This window comes from Marmota monax, unplaced genomic scaffold (assembly GCF_021218885.2).
Source record: "Marmota monax isolate L192 unplaced genomic scaffold, Marmota_monax_Labrador192_F-V1.1 WCK01_AAM20220418_F8-fsc00057, whole genome shotgun sequence".
NCBI lineage: Eukaryota > Metazoa > Chordata > Mammalia > Rodentia > Sciuridae > Marmota > Marmota monax.
Window position 1 is genome coordinate 10405476 of NW_026693933.1, and position 16648 is coordinate 10422123.

At 38.6% G+C, this 16648-nt stretch overlaps 1 protein-coding gene across 10 annotated transcripts in view; it reads right to left on the reverse strand.

Annotated features, from left to right (window-relative positions):
* Positions 1-1376: 1376 nt before the first annotated feature.
* Positions 1377-16648, reverse strand: part of Osbpl3 (oxysterol binding protein like 3) — a 187037-nt gene continuing 171765 nt past the window's right edge. For all 10 annotated transcript variants that reach the window (XM_046463529.2, XM_046463527.2, XM_046463528.2 and 7 more), the window contains 4 exons: positions 13138-13282; positions 10383-10509; positions 8672-8794; positions 1377-5117 (listed from right to left, as the gene is read on the reverse strand). In XM_046463529.2, coding sequence (XP_046319485.1) covers positions 5021-5117; positions 8672-8794; positions 10383-10509; positions 13138-13282 — 492 coding nt within the window. In that variant the 3' untranslated portion in view covers positions 1377-5020. The remainder of the gene's footprint in view (positions 5118-8671; positions 8795-10382; positions 10510-13137; positions 13283-16648) is intronic.

Genomic DNA, 16648 nt, shown 5'->3' on the forward strand with positions numbered 1-16648 from the left:
AGGCATCTTGGGCTTTCTTCTTAAACATAAGTCTTTAAGCCTCTGATGGATGTAGTCTTGCTGATTCCCAAGATGCCCTCAAGGCATCTTTCCTGTTGTCCTGGTGCAAAGTACTTGGCTCCTTTCTAAAGGTGTTAATCTCTTTAGCAACTGTACCCTCCTTGGTTGCAACTTTAAATGTGCTCCTTTTTTGACTAATCTGGAGTTTTAAAAAATCTTTCCACTCTGCTTTTTGCTCCTGATTCTCACTATAAAAGTAGCTAGTCATATCCATACCATCACCTGCATGGTGTGCTGCCTTTAAATTTTCTCTGCCAGATTAACTAGTCCATCCTTTTAACTCAGCTTCACACAAATCTTGGGTTATGGGCAAAATGCATTCAAGTTCTTTGCCATACTGTAAAGAGTCTAATTCCCAACTAAGTCCTCATTCCCTTCTGAAACCCCATTAACGTTTAAAGTCTGCATTCTTATCAGCATTCTGGTCTTCTGAATCCTCACCAGAATTACCCATTAAGCTCTGCTGACAGCATTCTCTATCCTGCTTCTTCAAATTTTTCAAACTCCCCCAACAAACCAATTCAACAGACTTCTGAATCACATGGTCAGGTATAGCCACAGCAATAATCCCACTTCTTAATACCAATTTTCTAGGATAATCAGTTTTTCATTGCTGTGACAAAATAGCTGAGATGAACAGCTTATAAAAATGAAAGATTTATTGAGGCTTATGGTTTCAGAGGATTTGGCCCATAATCAGCACACTCCATTGCTTTGGGGCTTGTGGCAAGGCAGAATTTCATGATGGGGCACATGGCTCACCTCATGGTATCTGGGAAGCAAAAAGGAGGAGGAAAGAGCTAAGGTTCCACTACCCCTTCAAGGACATGCCCCCATTGTCCTAATTTTCTTTTTGCTAGGCCCCACCTCTTAGGTTTCACAATTCCTAACAGTACCACAGGCTGGTGACCACATGGCCTTTGGGGATATCCAAGATACAAACTAACAAATTAAATGCAAATTTCACTAACTTCAGTTCACAAAACATCTTTTATAGCTTTCTCTCTCTCTCTCTCTCTCCATTTGAGATTTATGGATTGCATTTGATGCCCCTTTAGATGTTTAGGGATGCAGAGATGTGACTTATGTGTGTTACTCTGCAATCTGGCACACATATAACATCATATACTAACAGAATCCAATGGAACTTTAGTAAGGGTGCTAAGGGTATTCCTACATTGAAAAGAACACAATTTTGGGATTGGAATAAGATGACTTAGTCGTTGGTAAAGGCCATTAAACTGGTGTAAGTAGTCAGAATTTTCCTGTTTCATTTAGGACATGCCTATAACCCAGAAAAACAGAGACAAAAGTGGTATTTTTTTCATGTTATTTATTTGGTCAACTAGCTACATGAGGAGGGTAAATGAATTTATTGAGCTTTTTGGGGAGTCAGGGGAATAGGAGGGTGGTATTTAGACAGAACATAATTTTACAAATGGTTAAATGGAAGATTTACAAATATCCATGTTAAAAAAATTGTCCTCTGAGGGTAACAGTGGAAGATAAAAATCATCATTAAGAAAATAAATAAGCCACTTCTGATCATTGCATTCCCCAAAACCAAAGTCTCCACAACTGGTTTTCATTTTAGACTGTCACAATTTGCAGATGCTTAGATGATGCACATTTCCTACACAGAAAGACTAACACTGAGTGACAGATTAATACAATGCAGAAGGAAAATAGCTGTCATCTGCTAGCAAAAATAGATTTATGCTGATGTTAATATAAAAATTAAAGACATTCAAATAAATTATGCCAAAACATTGTAACTAATGCAACTAATGTATTCCTAAGATCATATGAACAACTTCTTATTGCTCCTACTCAAGACTAAAAGGTCTAAGGAATTCTACAACAGCTAGAGGCCATAATGTAACTTGTAGGATATATGGTAGGCCTGAATGAGGGTCCAAGTGCCTGGTGAACACTTTATTATTTTTCTTTTAGGTTTAACCCATAGAACAAGGTCACTCATCAATCTGGAAACTGCAGATGAAGAAATGTGCTTGAGGCCCAGGTAAATGATTTATTGGAAGCAATTAAAGCATTATATGAGAAAAGCAGTAGCCCAAATGAAGTCAACATTAAAAAAAAAATCAGTTTGTATTTTTTTCTCCTGGAGTCTCCAAGGAAACCCATGAAGACCGGAAAGGTTGTTGGGTAGGTAACTGCACAGATGTCCTCAAGCAAACTCCCACCTGTTCAGTTAGTTCCAGAACCCTCTTAGCTGCTGGGAGCTGCAACTGAGGCTTTTGTATTACCTTTGATTCTTGGAAATAGCAACTTTAGGGTGCTCTGGGACCCAAATGGGAATGGATCTGCTTCCCCACTACACTGGAAATGCTGGTTCTTGAACAGATTTCCTGTAGTTTGGAGGAATCAATAGTGACAATAGGAACCATGAGGAGCAGGATGGTTGCTTGCACAAGGTCCCATTTCCAAGAATATGTGTATAATTTACCATAAATTCGAGGTGGTAAGATTTTATGAATAAAATTGAGGTTAAAACATACCTCAAATGGTACATGGGGGCATTATTTAATTGAGAGATTAAAAGTCCAGGACATTAATTCTACCTCAGTTCTTCCCAAACAATGCCATATTTCCGTTTATTCATCTTAAAAATGTAAGAGTCCTAGACATACAAATTTGGTGGAAAGGTGCTTCTGAGAGAAAGAACAGAAGAAAAAAGATGCCACCCTCCCCTCCCAAGGAAGTTTTAAGATTTGAATATGAGGATGCATCACAAGCTGTTTAAATCTCAGGAAAGTCTTTTATAAAGATCCTGCTACTGACTAGTAGATTTTAAAATTTGCATATTGATCAGTACCATATTTTGTTCATCCTACTCCCAATTCAAATAAGATGACTACAGAGGTGATGTTTGGTTCACTTGTCCTTGTGATTCCAAAATAAAGCATACAATCATTTGAAATAACAATATTGGAACAATTAAAAAATTTCCAAATACTGTGTGACAAAGCTACTTCCATTCAGGCTGTACATTCTGTGTTTGTTGAGTTTTTTTTGTTTTGTTTTGTTTTTGATTCAGCCTGTGGAGCAGGCCTATTTAACAGCCAGTGTTACTAAAATTCTACATTTATCCTCACATTGTGAAAACTAGATTTGTTTTTCCCCTGAGGACCCTTAAATCTACAGCCTGTTTCTTCCTGTCTGTGAGCAGAATTTGGATAAATACTTGAAAAGAAAAAGAACAAAGGACATACCAAAGAATTGGATGGTGTCATTCAGCTGTTTAGAAATGGAAATGATATTCACACTGTGTTCATTTTAACATCTCCATAAAATGGAATAAATGAATCCAATATTTAATGAGTTGTTTTAAAATGCCAGTCACTTGCAGACTCCAAAAGGCTACTGATCCATTTTATATAACTCTCCATTTTGAAAAGGCGATGCTGTCCAATTGGTTATTTGATGTGACATTAGAAAATCATACATACTTTTCCGGTTATTTATTTTACTCTTCATTCCAATCATTCTACATGTTCTGAAATTCTTTATATATCTAAAGATGTTTTCTGGAGTAATCTCTTTAGCATATCATGACATTTGACATATTTCATAGGATTGTTATGATCATCTGAGTAAAAGGCTTCACAATTAGACTTTGGTTTTAATGTAAACTGCACAGAAGTTAGAATTGTTCTGACAACACAATTCAACCACTGCACAAATTATATTATTGTAATTTGAAATAACACACTTCAAGGAATCAGTAGATACAATCTATTATCCAAGACTGCTGTAGAACTCACAGAGTGATACAAATGAGAAGAAAGTTGGGAAAGGGGTAAGACACTTAAAGCTTTCTTGGAAGACAAAACAAAAGGAGAACATTGACTTTCTACATTTATCTATAAGGCAGATGGTCAAACTTGCTATACAAGATCTAAAATACAATGTTTATTAAGAGGTAGAAAATACCAGATAGTATTTAAGAAAAATATGTTGAGTTATTTAAGACAATCGTTATCTCGCTAAACTTTTAGAAAGTCAAACTCAGGTGTGCATTGTACTGTATATTTTTTACTAAACAGGGACATTCCATACTCCATAGACCTGTGGTTCAGGCCACAAAGGAGTCGGATGGGAAGCAGGAGATCACTTTTTAGTTCATTAAGGACCGAGCTTTCCCACTAAGGAATAAATTCCTGCTACCTCTCTGGGATGTCATTAGGACTTTAAATTAATGGGGAATTCTCTAATTAAGGACAATTTCTCTGAGCAAGAGGGTATAATTCTGTATATAAGGCAATAAAACTAAAGGGAAGGACAAACTCAAATACTTCCCCTTCAAGAAGGTGCCAGATCCATCTTATGTAAAAACATACATTCCACTAGTCTTATACCATCCTCTTTAACCAATAAAATGCAAATGAAAATATTCTTCAGAGTCCAGCACCAGCAGAATTGCTCGTCTGAGCAATTCAAGAGCTGTCTGAGGCAAAAAGATATCTTAGCTACCAAATTAAACTTGGGTAGCTTACACATGGGTGAGTAACCCTGGGTGTTCTTATTTCTTAATGCACCTGGGAGAGTTTGATTTATTTTTCTCCAACATAATTTTATAAGGCATAAATTTAATTTGAATTTTCCCTAACCTTTGGAAAAGTAGTGTTAAAGCTTCTTTTTTTTAAAACCCACACATTAACATTCAATTCTTTCATTTTTATTAAATAGTTTATATATAAAAGGAAATATTGAGGTGTTCTGTATTCATATAAACAATCATGGTAACATTCGAAATTGTAAAGAAACCCACAGAAGAAAATATGTACTTAAATACTTACAATGCTAAGCTAAGCACAAGTGATCATTCTAGATAATATCTTTTAAATAGATAGACACAGTTTGTGCTGCTTCTAGGAGCAAACACAGGAGAAGTACCCTCACAAATCTTTCATTTTCTTTACTTTTTTTTTTTTTTTTTTTACCACAAGACAGGATGGTCCAGTTTGGAAAAACCAAGATCTTTTCTAAGTTCCAAATAGGTGCCGTTGCTCACCCAAGAGTCGTCACTGGATTTCCTGTGAAAGAGGAAAGAGTTTCTTGCAGACTCTAGAAAGCATTCTCATATTTTCTCTCTCTCCCTCTTCTCCATCCCCTCCTCCCAAAGATCATTCTCACATGCATTTGACCTCCCTGACAGTCCAGTATTGTGGGGAGCCTGGAAACCATTTTGTAATTTCTGACCTTAACTTCTGAAACTTGGAGGCTGCAAAAAAGTGGTGCTTCTGAGAGAAGGACAGGTGGAGGGAGGATGTGTGGTATATAAAACATGGCTGGAATGACAGCCACCGCTCTGGGGATGACCTGTGTAATCTCTACACATCCACGAGGAGGATCGTAGGATGATAAGTTAACATTAAAACAAAATAAAGCTAGAAAGGATTGGAAGCCACAAGAGTCTGCAGAGAATGGTTTTGGTTTACTATTTTTTTGAATAGTTAATATACTACATAGATTGGAATTCAAAAGACACTAAAGAAAACATAGCTTTTCAAAGTTCTCTTTCTCATCCTATCTCCCAGCCTCCCAATTCTTCTACTGGACACAGTGATGTTATCAGCTTCATTCTGTCAGAAATATTCCATGCACACACATATACACACTCCACCCTCTCCAGGTTTTACATAATGGTAGTACTAGACAGTAATCAGCACCTGGAGTATTTGACATAATATATATTGGAGATCATTTCTCAGCAAACTGCAGTCCAAGGATCAAATACAGCCTTCCACCTAGATACATATTTTTAGGGCCTCATGCATGCCAGACAAGGATCCTACCACTGAGCTACATTCCTAGCCCTGACTGTCTTTGAAATAATGTTTTACTGTGACACAGCCATGCGCATTTGTTCAATATCATCTGTGGTTGCTTTTATGTGAAAGCTGGGTTGAGTAATTGCTACTGAGACCTTATGGCCCATGCAAAGCCAGGAATATTTATTATTTGCTCTTTATAGGAAAATTTGGTGACTCCAGCCATAAGGGATTCCTAATTTTTCTTTTAAAAAGTTGTAAGATGTTCCACACTTTTCTAAGTGATGCCCTAATGGTGAGCAGTTGGGTTGTTTTCAAACTCTCACCATTATAAATAAAGTATATGTTATTTTACACAAGTACAAGTATAGTTTCATTAAAAAATTCCTGTAAATAGCATTGCTGGGTCAAAGAGCATGTGTATTTATAGTTTTCACTGATATTATCATGTGTTTAGGAGCAAAAGTGGAGCACAGTTTCCCCACATTCTCAGGAACATAGATTTTTATCACACTTGCTTCCCTATCCCAATAGAGGGACACATTTCAAATGAGCCAGACTGTGTGTCAGATAGTTCACTGTGGAACCAAGAGACCTGATTTGGCCTGAGCTGCAGTTTCCACTTGGAATTTCCAGTGATATTTTCACTGTTCTTTGACAGATGCCGACAGTAACACCCAAGCCCTCATGTTCCTCTCCAAAGCCCTTTGCCAGGTTTCTAGTTTGAACAGTTTCAAGGAGGACTGCGATAGCTGAACAACTCTCCTACTGAAAAAATCTTCCCCATCTAGTACTACACTGTAATAATAATCCTTTTATAAACAGTTGTTACAAGTAATTATATAAACAGCCAAAAGGAAAATGAGAGTTGGCTGCCTGACTGTGGTGGTTTCCAATCCTTTTCCATCCCAGACGTTCTTTTTAGAGGACGGTAAAGACAGCACTGGCCTTACATCCACACGTTGCCTTTGAATGTTCAGTCGTTTCCCACAGAGCTCCACAGACTTGGTGAGGCCATTCTTAATGCTTTTATATCAGGTGCACTTGATGAATCTCCTTAACTAGTCTCCGAGACCGTCTGGCTACTCACAATTTTAAATGATCCAAAAAATACTCTAATGACTGTCTCTGTAAATATAGATTTTCCTTTTTTTAAAAAAGATGAGACTAGGGCTGGATCTAGTGGCTCAAGTGGTAGCGCGCTCGCCTGGCATGCGCGGGGCGCTGGGTTCGATCCTCAGCACCACATAAAATAAAATAAAGATGTTGTGTCCAATGAAAACTAAAAAATAAATATTGAAAAATTCTCTCTCTCTTAAAAAAAAAGATGAGACTAGATGATTTAAGAAGGAAAAAAATAAAAGAACCGCTATAGCTAAGGGTACGTGTATATCTCATTAACTTGTCAGTAAATCAATTGATTAAACTGTTAACTTATCCATTTTTCTATATGCTGCTTTTTTTTTCAATAAGGAATTTAAGACATCTCTCGAAAATGCTTAAATGAAGTTGTGAGTATTTCAGGATAAAACTCTAGTGGTGTGATCTTAAATTGCTAATATCCTGAGTGGGAGGAAGGAACATTAGCTTAAGGAAAAAGTGCATTATATTGTGGAGATGGAAACATTATCTGTTGCTGTTTTGATGTTTTGGGATATATATTTTAATGCTGCTGAGAGATTAGTAGCTAAATCCTTCTAAAAGTTATTTTATTTGTCCATTAAAAGCAAGCAAACAAATAAAATACCTCCAAACAACAATGCAACACTAGTTTGGGTCCTGAGAGCAGGATGTAGTGGGAGGAGAGCAGGAGCTGGGTATACTTTTGCCTATTAACTTAGAATAAAACAAAACAAGAACAAAAACAAACAACAAAAACCCCACCTTAAACCATATAGAGCTCCAGCCACGTTGTCAGGAGAGCCAGGTCCCCAAATGGGATGTTCCACTGGGTCCTGTATCAAATCACCTACATTCCCTGGGCCTTTGTTTCTTCTCAGTTAAAATTTAAAAGGGGATGGGGACAGTGAAGACCTACAATCTTTCATACCTCTTTTAAAAAATTAAGGCTAGGCTGATTGGGGTGGCCCACGCCTGTAATTCCAGTGATTTGGGAGGCTGAGCCAGAAGGATTGCAAGTTCAAGCCCAGCCTCATCAACTTAGTGAGGTCCTAAGCAACTTAGGAAGACCCTGTCTCAAAATAAAAAAATAAAAAGGGCTGGGGATGTGGCTCAGTGCTCAAACGCCCCTGTGTTCCATCTCCAGTACCAAAATCAATAAATAAAATATCTGTTTTAAATAAGACTTTCTTAGCAAGTTATTTTAAAAATATTCCAAACCCAAGCGCCCAAGTGTATTGGAATTTCTTCCATTCAAGAGTGAAATCACTTGGAATTCCACTTTGGTAGCCAGTGGGGCAATCATGCATTATCTCTATCACTGTATAAAATACATCTATGTGGGTGACCAAGCTTAGCTATGAATTTCGTAAGCTGGCCTGGTATTGGAACCAGCTCTGACTAGTGCCCTGGCTTCTTCCACAGCATCTACTGAAACACTCCACCCACTGGGCGAGGCCCTGCAAGGATGCTGGGAAAGAGCCAAGGTTGCACAAAGGAAGGTGCCAGTCCCACCCAAGGACAGTGATGAGGAATGTCACAGAAGTCAGGCCCTGGCACAGAGAAGGGTTCTGCCATTCTGGAAAAATCCTCCAGAAGCTGTTGTCTGGGGAGGGGAAACTCTTGCTCTCTTTCTCCAGCCCAGCAGCACGAAACGTAGCCGGACCTCCCAACCCACGTCGGATCTAGGCACAAACCTGAAAAACCGAGGCTGGTGTTCCACGTTATTTTCTTCTAAGACCTTCCGCCTTTCTCTCTGTAGCTGTTCAATCCTCTGCTTTTGTATTTCAGCTTCTTCTATGTTCCCTTCTTCTAGAAATCTGAGGCATCGAGGGAAAAAAGTGAAGGATTGTATTTCCAAGAAAACATAACAATCATTACTACTAAACTTCCACGTGTTCAAGACTAGATACTCAGAATCCTCTCCTACTTCTAAGACTCCTCTCCCAGCGCTTATCTTGAGGTAGAGAGGGTTATTTTGTGAATTGGTGATCTTTACATGGATCAAAATCTTGTACCTATAAAATGGAATTTGGGGCTTAGTCTCTATGGTCTCCAATTCCACTATGTCTCCCCAACCTTCCCACAGGCAATCCTCTATTATTAGTGTCTTGGGGATCTTTCCAGAGATTCTTTATGCATACTTATGCAAACATAAATGTATGTTCTTATCCCTCCCTCCCTCTTAAAAACACAAATGGTAGCATACTGCAGTATGATCTATAACCTTGAATTTTTCTTTTGCTTTCCTTTTTACTTAACAATATATCTTGGTGATTGTTTTATGGTAGTACTTAGACCTCTTCATTTTTAATAGCAGTGCAATATTCAATTGCATGGCTCTAAGTTAATTTATTCAAACAATTCCCTGTTGGTAGACATTTTAGTTCCTCATTTTAAAATTTACAATTAATGCTGCAATGAATGACTTTGTGCATCTGTCATTTTACACCCGGGAAAACATATCTGGAGGAAAAATTTTTAGAAGTGGAACTGCTGGGTTAAAGGGTGAGTCTGTAATTTATATGTTATCAACCTGACCTTTATAGGGATTACAGCAATTCACATTCCCATCTGCATGCTACGAGCAACCTTTTCTCTACTCAGAGTATATCAGATTTTAGAATTTTTACCAATCTGATAAGAAATGATATGTCCAAGTGGTTTTAAAATTAGCATTTTCATATCATGACCGAGGCTGATCTTCTTTTCATATGTTTAAGAAAAATCTGCATTGTGTATTTTGTAAACTGTCCATTTTCCTATGCCTGTTACTTTCTACAGTGTTGCTATTCTTCACAGTATGAGATGTAAACACATATTTCTATCAGTCACCCGTCTTTCAGCCTTGATTATATGTTTTTTTAAATTTGGTCACAAAAAAGTTTCTTTCCTTTTTTTTAAAATAAAGTCAAATGAGGTAATCTTTCTTTTGGCTTCTGGATTTTGAGACTTAATTAGAATGGCTGAAGGGCAAGATTATTATTCCATTTCACAGAGTAGGAATCTGAGGCTGAGAAGGATCAAGAGATTTATCATATATCACACGGCTTGTTAATAGCAAACCTAGTATCATAACTTAGTTCTCAAAATGGGTCTCCTGACCCCTCAAATACACAAGAAGTTCTTAATTATTGCATGCAGTGAAACTTTTCAAATAAAGATTTTCTTTTTATATTTCCATAGAAATAGAGCTACTGATAAATAAAGGCTGTGCCACACATAGATCGAAGCTGGTCTCCATCTCTTCCATGACACAATTGTTTAGCCTCCCATCCCTGACTCTACGACATTATCTACCTTGCTCAGTCTCCTTTGGTGGCCTGAAAGTTGTTTAATATGACTTTTTGTAGGATTTTTTAAAAATTTTACATCTCCAGAGAAAAAGATCTGAAAAAAAATCCTTACCTTTGATCTGGTCTAAACCGAGTGTCAGTCGGGGGCAATAAAGACTTTGACAATGAGTTCATTTCATTTAACTCCAATGCAAACTGTGTGAAGCCATAATATTGCTCATATCCTTTTGGCATGGGATCTAAAAAATAAATAAATCATTCATTCACTCCTAACTTGCAGTTCATTTAGATTACAATTTAATTCCTTTACCTTTTCCATCTCAGCCCAGCTACAATTGTTCTCTCTTAGCTCTCAACCATTCCATTTTGATTACAATATTCTGACTAACAAATAGGTGCTGCATATTTCTCTATAAATTTTCTTCTCTGTTAATATTCTATCTACAGGGGTAAGAACTCTGTTCGGTCCTACAGTGAACTGAAAAAATGCTGTGAAGTTGCCATAAAGTTTGTTTTAAAATAATTTGCTATGAAAATAAACATGGTTAAAAGGACTCTGGTCTATTTTCCCTGACCAGTTAGAGTTTCCCTCTCAAGAATTCATTGTTTTTTCTTTTTCTTTCTTTCTTTTCTTTTCTTTTTTCTTTTTTTTTTTTTTTTTTGGTACCAGGGATTGAACCCAGGGGCACTCAGCCACTGAGCCATATCCCCAGCCCTATTTTGTATTTTATTTAGAGACAGGGTCTCACTGAGTTGCTTGGCACCTCGACATTCTAAGGCTGGCTTTGAACTCATGATCCTCCTGTCTCAGCCTCCTGAGCCCCTGGGATTACAGGCGTGCACCACAGTGCCTGGGGAGAATCCATTTTTTCTTTGAGTGATATCAGACTCTCCTGAAACTGCTCAGTACCTGGAACAGTGTTGAACCATAGTACGCAGTCAGTAAACCATAGTACGTAGTCTTCTTTTCTTCTATTACTGCATTTCTTTTCACCAACTCTTGTCCCCTAAAATCTTACATGTTTAACTTTAAAAACCATTAAGAATATTGCCAACTTGAATTCCAGCTAAAAACCAAGCTAAACACACCCAAGTTTCTGTATCAGGTAAGCCAAATGTAGACTAATAAAACCCTTATCATATTAACTCTTGCTATTCATATGTATAAATAAAAATGCTTTCCATGAACTTTTCTGAAGATTCACTTTTTGAAGCTTCAGAAAGTCCTCTTTGTAACTAGTCCAATTCTATGTGTATCCTAAGCATGAAAATAATAGCAAAGCTTCCTATTGTGTCTTTCACCTCAGCCCCCAGGCACCAGAGAGCGAAGATAGTGGTTCTTCTTCTTCTTCTTTTTTTTTTTTTAAGTAGTTTTTTTAGCTGTAGATGGACACAATATCTTTCTTTATTTTTATGTGGTGCAGAGGATCTAACCTAGTTCCTCACCCATGCAAAGCAAGTGCTCTATCACTGAGCCATAACCCCAGCCTGTGGTTCTTCTTAAAGATGGCCCAGGGATGCTCATAGCCAATGAGGAGACAGGAAGTTAGGAATCACAATGACAGCTTCAATAGTGTTACTTTGTCAAGACTCTACTTTAACATCCAGAGAGGTTGATAGTTCTCATCTTAGGTACTTCATGCAAAAGAGAGAGACTATCTCACTTGCAAAATCTCATGCATGCCTCTAAAGCTAACCACAGGGACAAGCCATTTTAGCCACACTGTGACCTCTGCCATGGTGAAAGGAGTGGCCGCCACCTATTGAAAGAGGCATTCACTGTGGCTGCCTACTTTATGCTCATTTCTCTCGCTTGCCAGAGGAACACTGATTCTGTTCAGGTGGCATTGTACTCTCCCCAAGGGATGAACCCACATCCATCTGAATCTCTCCTGCCCACCTTCCTGCCGACCGTCGTTTCAAGAACAAGTCTGGGCCCATTTCCTGCTGACTTGATCATTCCTGAGGAAAGGGAAGCACTGGAGAACCAAGCTCTTTGTCCTCCCCTTCCTCCCCGCTTGGAGCACAGTCACATGGTGATGAGATATTGAGTTGTGACAACCTTTTAAAATCCACAAGGAGAAACACCATGGCACACTGAGAGAGGCAGGATGTGCTTCCACTGATCTATGTCTTTGGTCCCAGGTAAGATTGCCCATGTAACAGCCAGGGCCACCACCCTCTCTCACTGGTAAGCAATGGCACATAGCCTCATGGTTTAAGCCACTAATGAGTAGTTTTCTTTTTGGTTTTTATCAGCTCAAAGCATCCTAAGAGCTTTTACAACATGCCCCTACTTGGAAACAATCTATTTTTCAGATATGAAGGTGATTAAACATTGTGGGACATGTTGAGGAAGGCAGCTGCTTCAAGGGCCCACGACCTTCTGGAATCACAGGGGAGGTCAGCACAGCTCATGGGTTAGGTCAAACCAGGATCCTCACTCTTGTAGAGTCCCCAAGTCACTTTTTCCAGTAACACTTTCCTCTTGGTCCTTACTCTAGGATGACTTCTTGCACTTCACTGACCTTCCTTGGTAGTGCCCAGCACAGTCACATGTGTGGGCCACAGACTGCCCATTGACTGGCAGTGGCCTATTCTGGGGCTGAGAACCCAGGACCTGGCAGCAGCTGCGGTGCTGTGGTAAGGACCTGGGGGAATGGTTAGGTGAATGAAAGAAGAGCAAATACCTCTAACCCGATTCAAAGCAGGTAGATACTGGATATACTATCGCTTCTCGGCCTTTGGGCTAAGATCAAGTGATACTGGATACACTGAATGGAACTGATTCCTGTGGGACAGTGGTTCCTCTTGCCCCGGGCCACCTGCCTACTGTGTGCCTGGGGTCAATGGGCCCTGAAACTCACTTGCTCGCCAGAGGCACGTGGATGAGGAGGAGCCCCCGCAGTAGATGCTCTCATGCCATTTCCCAAAGAGCCTGTGCACTGCTTTCCCACTCCTGTCAAATACCGTGCCTTCGATCTCGTGGGCATTAGTACTCCAGTATTTTGCCTAGAATGCAAATGAGAGTTGTCTGTGTAATACTTTGGTGTCACCTTATTACAGATATTAAGAAAAAGCAAAGCAAGAGAATGAACGCTAAGAGGGATTCTAGACCGAATATTGCATATGGCTTGCCAGGTCTGGGGTTGTTTGTTTTGTCTGTCATTAAAATGTACAGCACAGTATTTCGAAATACGTATACAATGTGGGAATGGCTAAATCAAGGTAATTAACATATTTTGCCTCCCATATTTATTTCAGTGAGAACATGTGAAACTACTCTCAAGTACATGGTACACCATCATTAACTATTCTTACCACTTGTACAGTGGATCTCTTGAACTTATTCCTCCAGTTTAACTGAAATTTTGTGTCCTCTGACATTTCCCTCAGCCTTCATCCACAATCCCTGGTAACCACTTTGATTCTTTAGTTCAACTTTTTAAAAGTGTGCATGTAAGTAAGATCATGTGGTACTTGCTTTTCTGTGCCTACTTCCCTTCACTTCTATGTCTGCTGGGTGCATCCATGCTGTGGCATATGATAGGATTTTTTTTGTCATGACTGAATGATATTCCATTGCTTGTACATAGCACATTTTCTTTATCCATTCATCTGTTGATGGACACAGACTAATTCCATATCTTGGTTCTTATGAGTAATGCAGCAATGAACATGGGGGTGCAGATGTCTTTTGGATATAAAGATTTCATTTCTTTTGGATATTTACCTAGTATTGGGACTGCTGGATCATATGGGAGTTCCATTTTTAATTTTCTAAGGAACCTTAATCCTGTGTTCCCTGTTGACTGTACTGGCTTACATTCCGACCAAGGGTGTGCAAGTGTTCCCCTTCTTCCACATCCTTGCCAACACTTTCATCTTTTTGATAATAGCCATTCTAAGAGAAATGAGGTGATATCTCATAGTGAGATATAATTTGCATTTTCTTGATCATTAGTGATATTGAACATTTTTCATGTATCTGTTGGCAATTTGTGTAGCTTATCTGGAGAAAGGTCCTTTTTTTTTTGGTTGGTTGGTTTGTTTTTCCTGTGCTGAGGATTTAACCCATGGCTTTGTGCATTCTAGACAAGTATATCCCTAGCCTCTTTGCCCATTTTTAAATTAGATTATTTGTTTTCTTACTATTCAGTTCCTTCTATATTTTGCATATCAACACCTTATCAGGTATACAGATTGCTAATATTTTCCCCTATTCAATGGGTTGACTCTTCACTCTACTGATGTTTCTTTTGATGTGCAGAAGTTTTCTTGGTTTGTTAAAACCCATCTGTTTATTTATTATTTTTTCTCTTGTTGCTTGTGCTTTTGGGTCCTAGTTAAAAAAAAAATCATTGCTCAGACCCTTGTCATAGAGCTTTCCCCTAAGCTTTATCTGAGCAGTTAATAGTTTGGGATCTTACATTTATGTATTTAATCCATTTTGAGTTTTGTATATGAGGTAAGTGAAAGGTCTGATTTCACTCTTTTTGCATGTGGATATCCAGTTTTCCCAACACTGTTTATTTAAGAAAGAGTTCTTTCTCATTGTGTATTCTTGGTATCTGTCAAAAATTCAGTTAATTATAAATGTGTGGATTTACTTTGGGGTTCTCCTATTCTGTTTCCATTGGTCTACATGTCTGCATTTATGCCTGGGTTCAGGCTTTTTTTTTTTTTTAAATAATAACTTTAAAAAAATAAAATAAAAAATAAAAAATAATAACTTTAGGGGCTCAGGTTGTGGATCAGTGGCAGAGCGCTTGCCTCACACATGTGAGGCACTAGGTTCGATCCTCAGCACCACATAAAAATGAATAAACAAAATAAAGATATTGCATCCATCTATAACTAAAAAATATTTTTTTAAATAATAACTTTAGTTATTTAGTAAAAATCAGTGGTTAAATTTCTATTTGGTTTGTAATTGGATTACTAACATTTGTACAAGATACATTTCCCCCTACCTTCCCTACATGCAATGTAGGAATGAAAGGCTCAATTCTATTCTTGGTTCACAAGCCCCCTCCAATGGAGCAGCTGTTCCATGGCTGTCTCTGTGACTCACTTCTAGGGCACTATGCATCTGAATACTACAATTTAGAAGAAATAAATTTGTAACTCATATTTTTTTCCTTAAAGGAAGTAGTTATTTGCAAACCAATCAAGGATGATGGTGCTTACATTTGCAGTTTATTATTTTTCCCCAAAATTAGCACTGCTCTTTCAGATCACAGGAACGTGCACAACCCACGTTTTCTCTGTGTATTGGTTGCCTTCAGTGACTGATGCAGCCTGGCGCTCCATTCATTCCAGCTCAGCCCCAGCACAGTTCAGCTCCTTCTTGTGGGTTTTGTACAGTACCACACTCCAGCCAGAAGAGGGAGCTCCAACTCCCTAGAGTTGATTTTTTTTCAATTCTTCCCAACTACCTGGCTGCCCTTTAAAACCTCCATGAAAGAACAGAAGGCATTTCTCCATAAATCAAAAATCCCAGCACTATTTTCAGCTGAAAACAGAATCCACATTTGGAAACCAGTAAAGATGAGTGGCATTTTCAGGCCATATTCTGGTGGTTCAATTTCTCCATTCCCAGGCTGTGGTAAAAATGGGAAGGAAGGGCAGGGTGTAACAGTATCTCAGAGGCAAATCCAAACTTTAAAACTGAGTGCTCCAGTCACACAAAAATGGAGGTGGTGCGGGGGGCTGGGGACAACTGTCCTTAAATTCTTAAGTTAATTATGAAGCAGAGGTCAGATTTTCTCCTAGAGATATTTGCCAACAAATCCAATGCTGCCAATTCAATGGGAGGCCACAGAGTAGCCCAGCCATACTCCATAGGTAACCAGCATCTGCTGTCAGGTTCTTTTTCAGTACCAGTGTTCATTTCTCATAACTTCCAAAGTGGATGAGAACAAAGTAGGTGGTAGATGTTGGAGTTGAGCATATTTCCTTGGGGGAAATATTCAGAATTGGGTGATCCAGATCTTGCATGGACAAAAGGTAATATACTCCTGCTCCAGGTTGCCTTTTGATTCTTTTTTGCAGAGAGCTTAGGTGAAGCTTTCAAGATAGGGTCCTTTTTATTTCTCCCCAAATATAAGGTCATTACCAGTTTTATGTCTTTCTATAACCCAATTTGACTTACGGGATATCATAAAGACTCCAATCAATCTTATCATAAGTGTCCCCTACGGGTTACAGGTAGAGCAGAGAGGTATTGTATGAAATTCCACAACTGGAACCTCATCACTCAGCTCATGATTTTGATCTTAGTTAAATGTGAGTATTCATTGAGGAGGATAATGCTTTAAAGCCATTTTAAGTGCAAAAGATTTTCAAGGGCAAGAAGGATTCAAGGAGGGAGAAAAT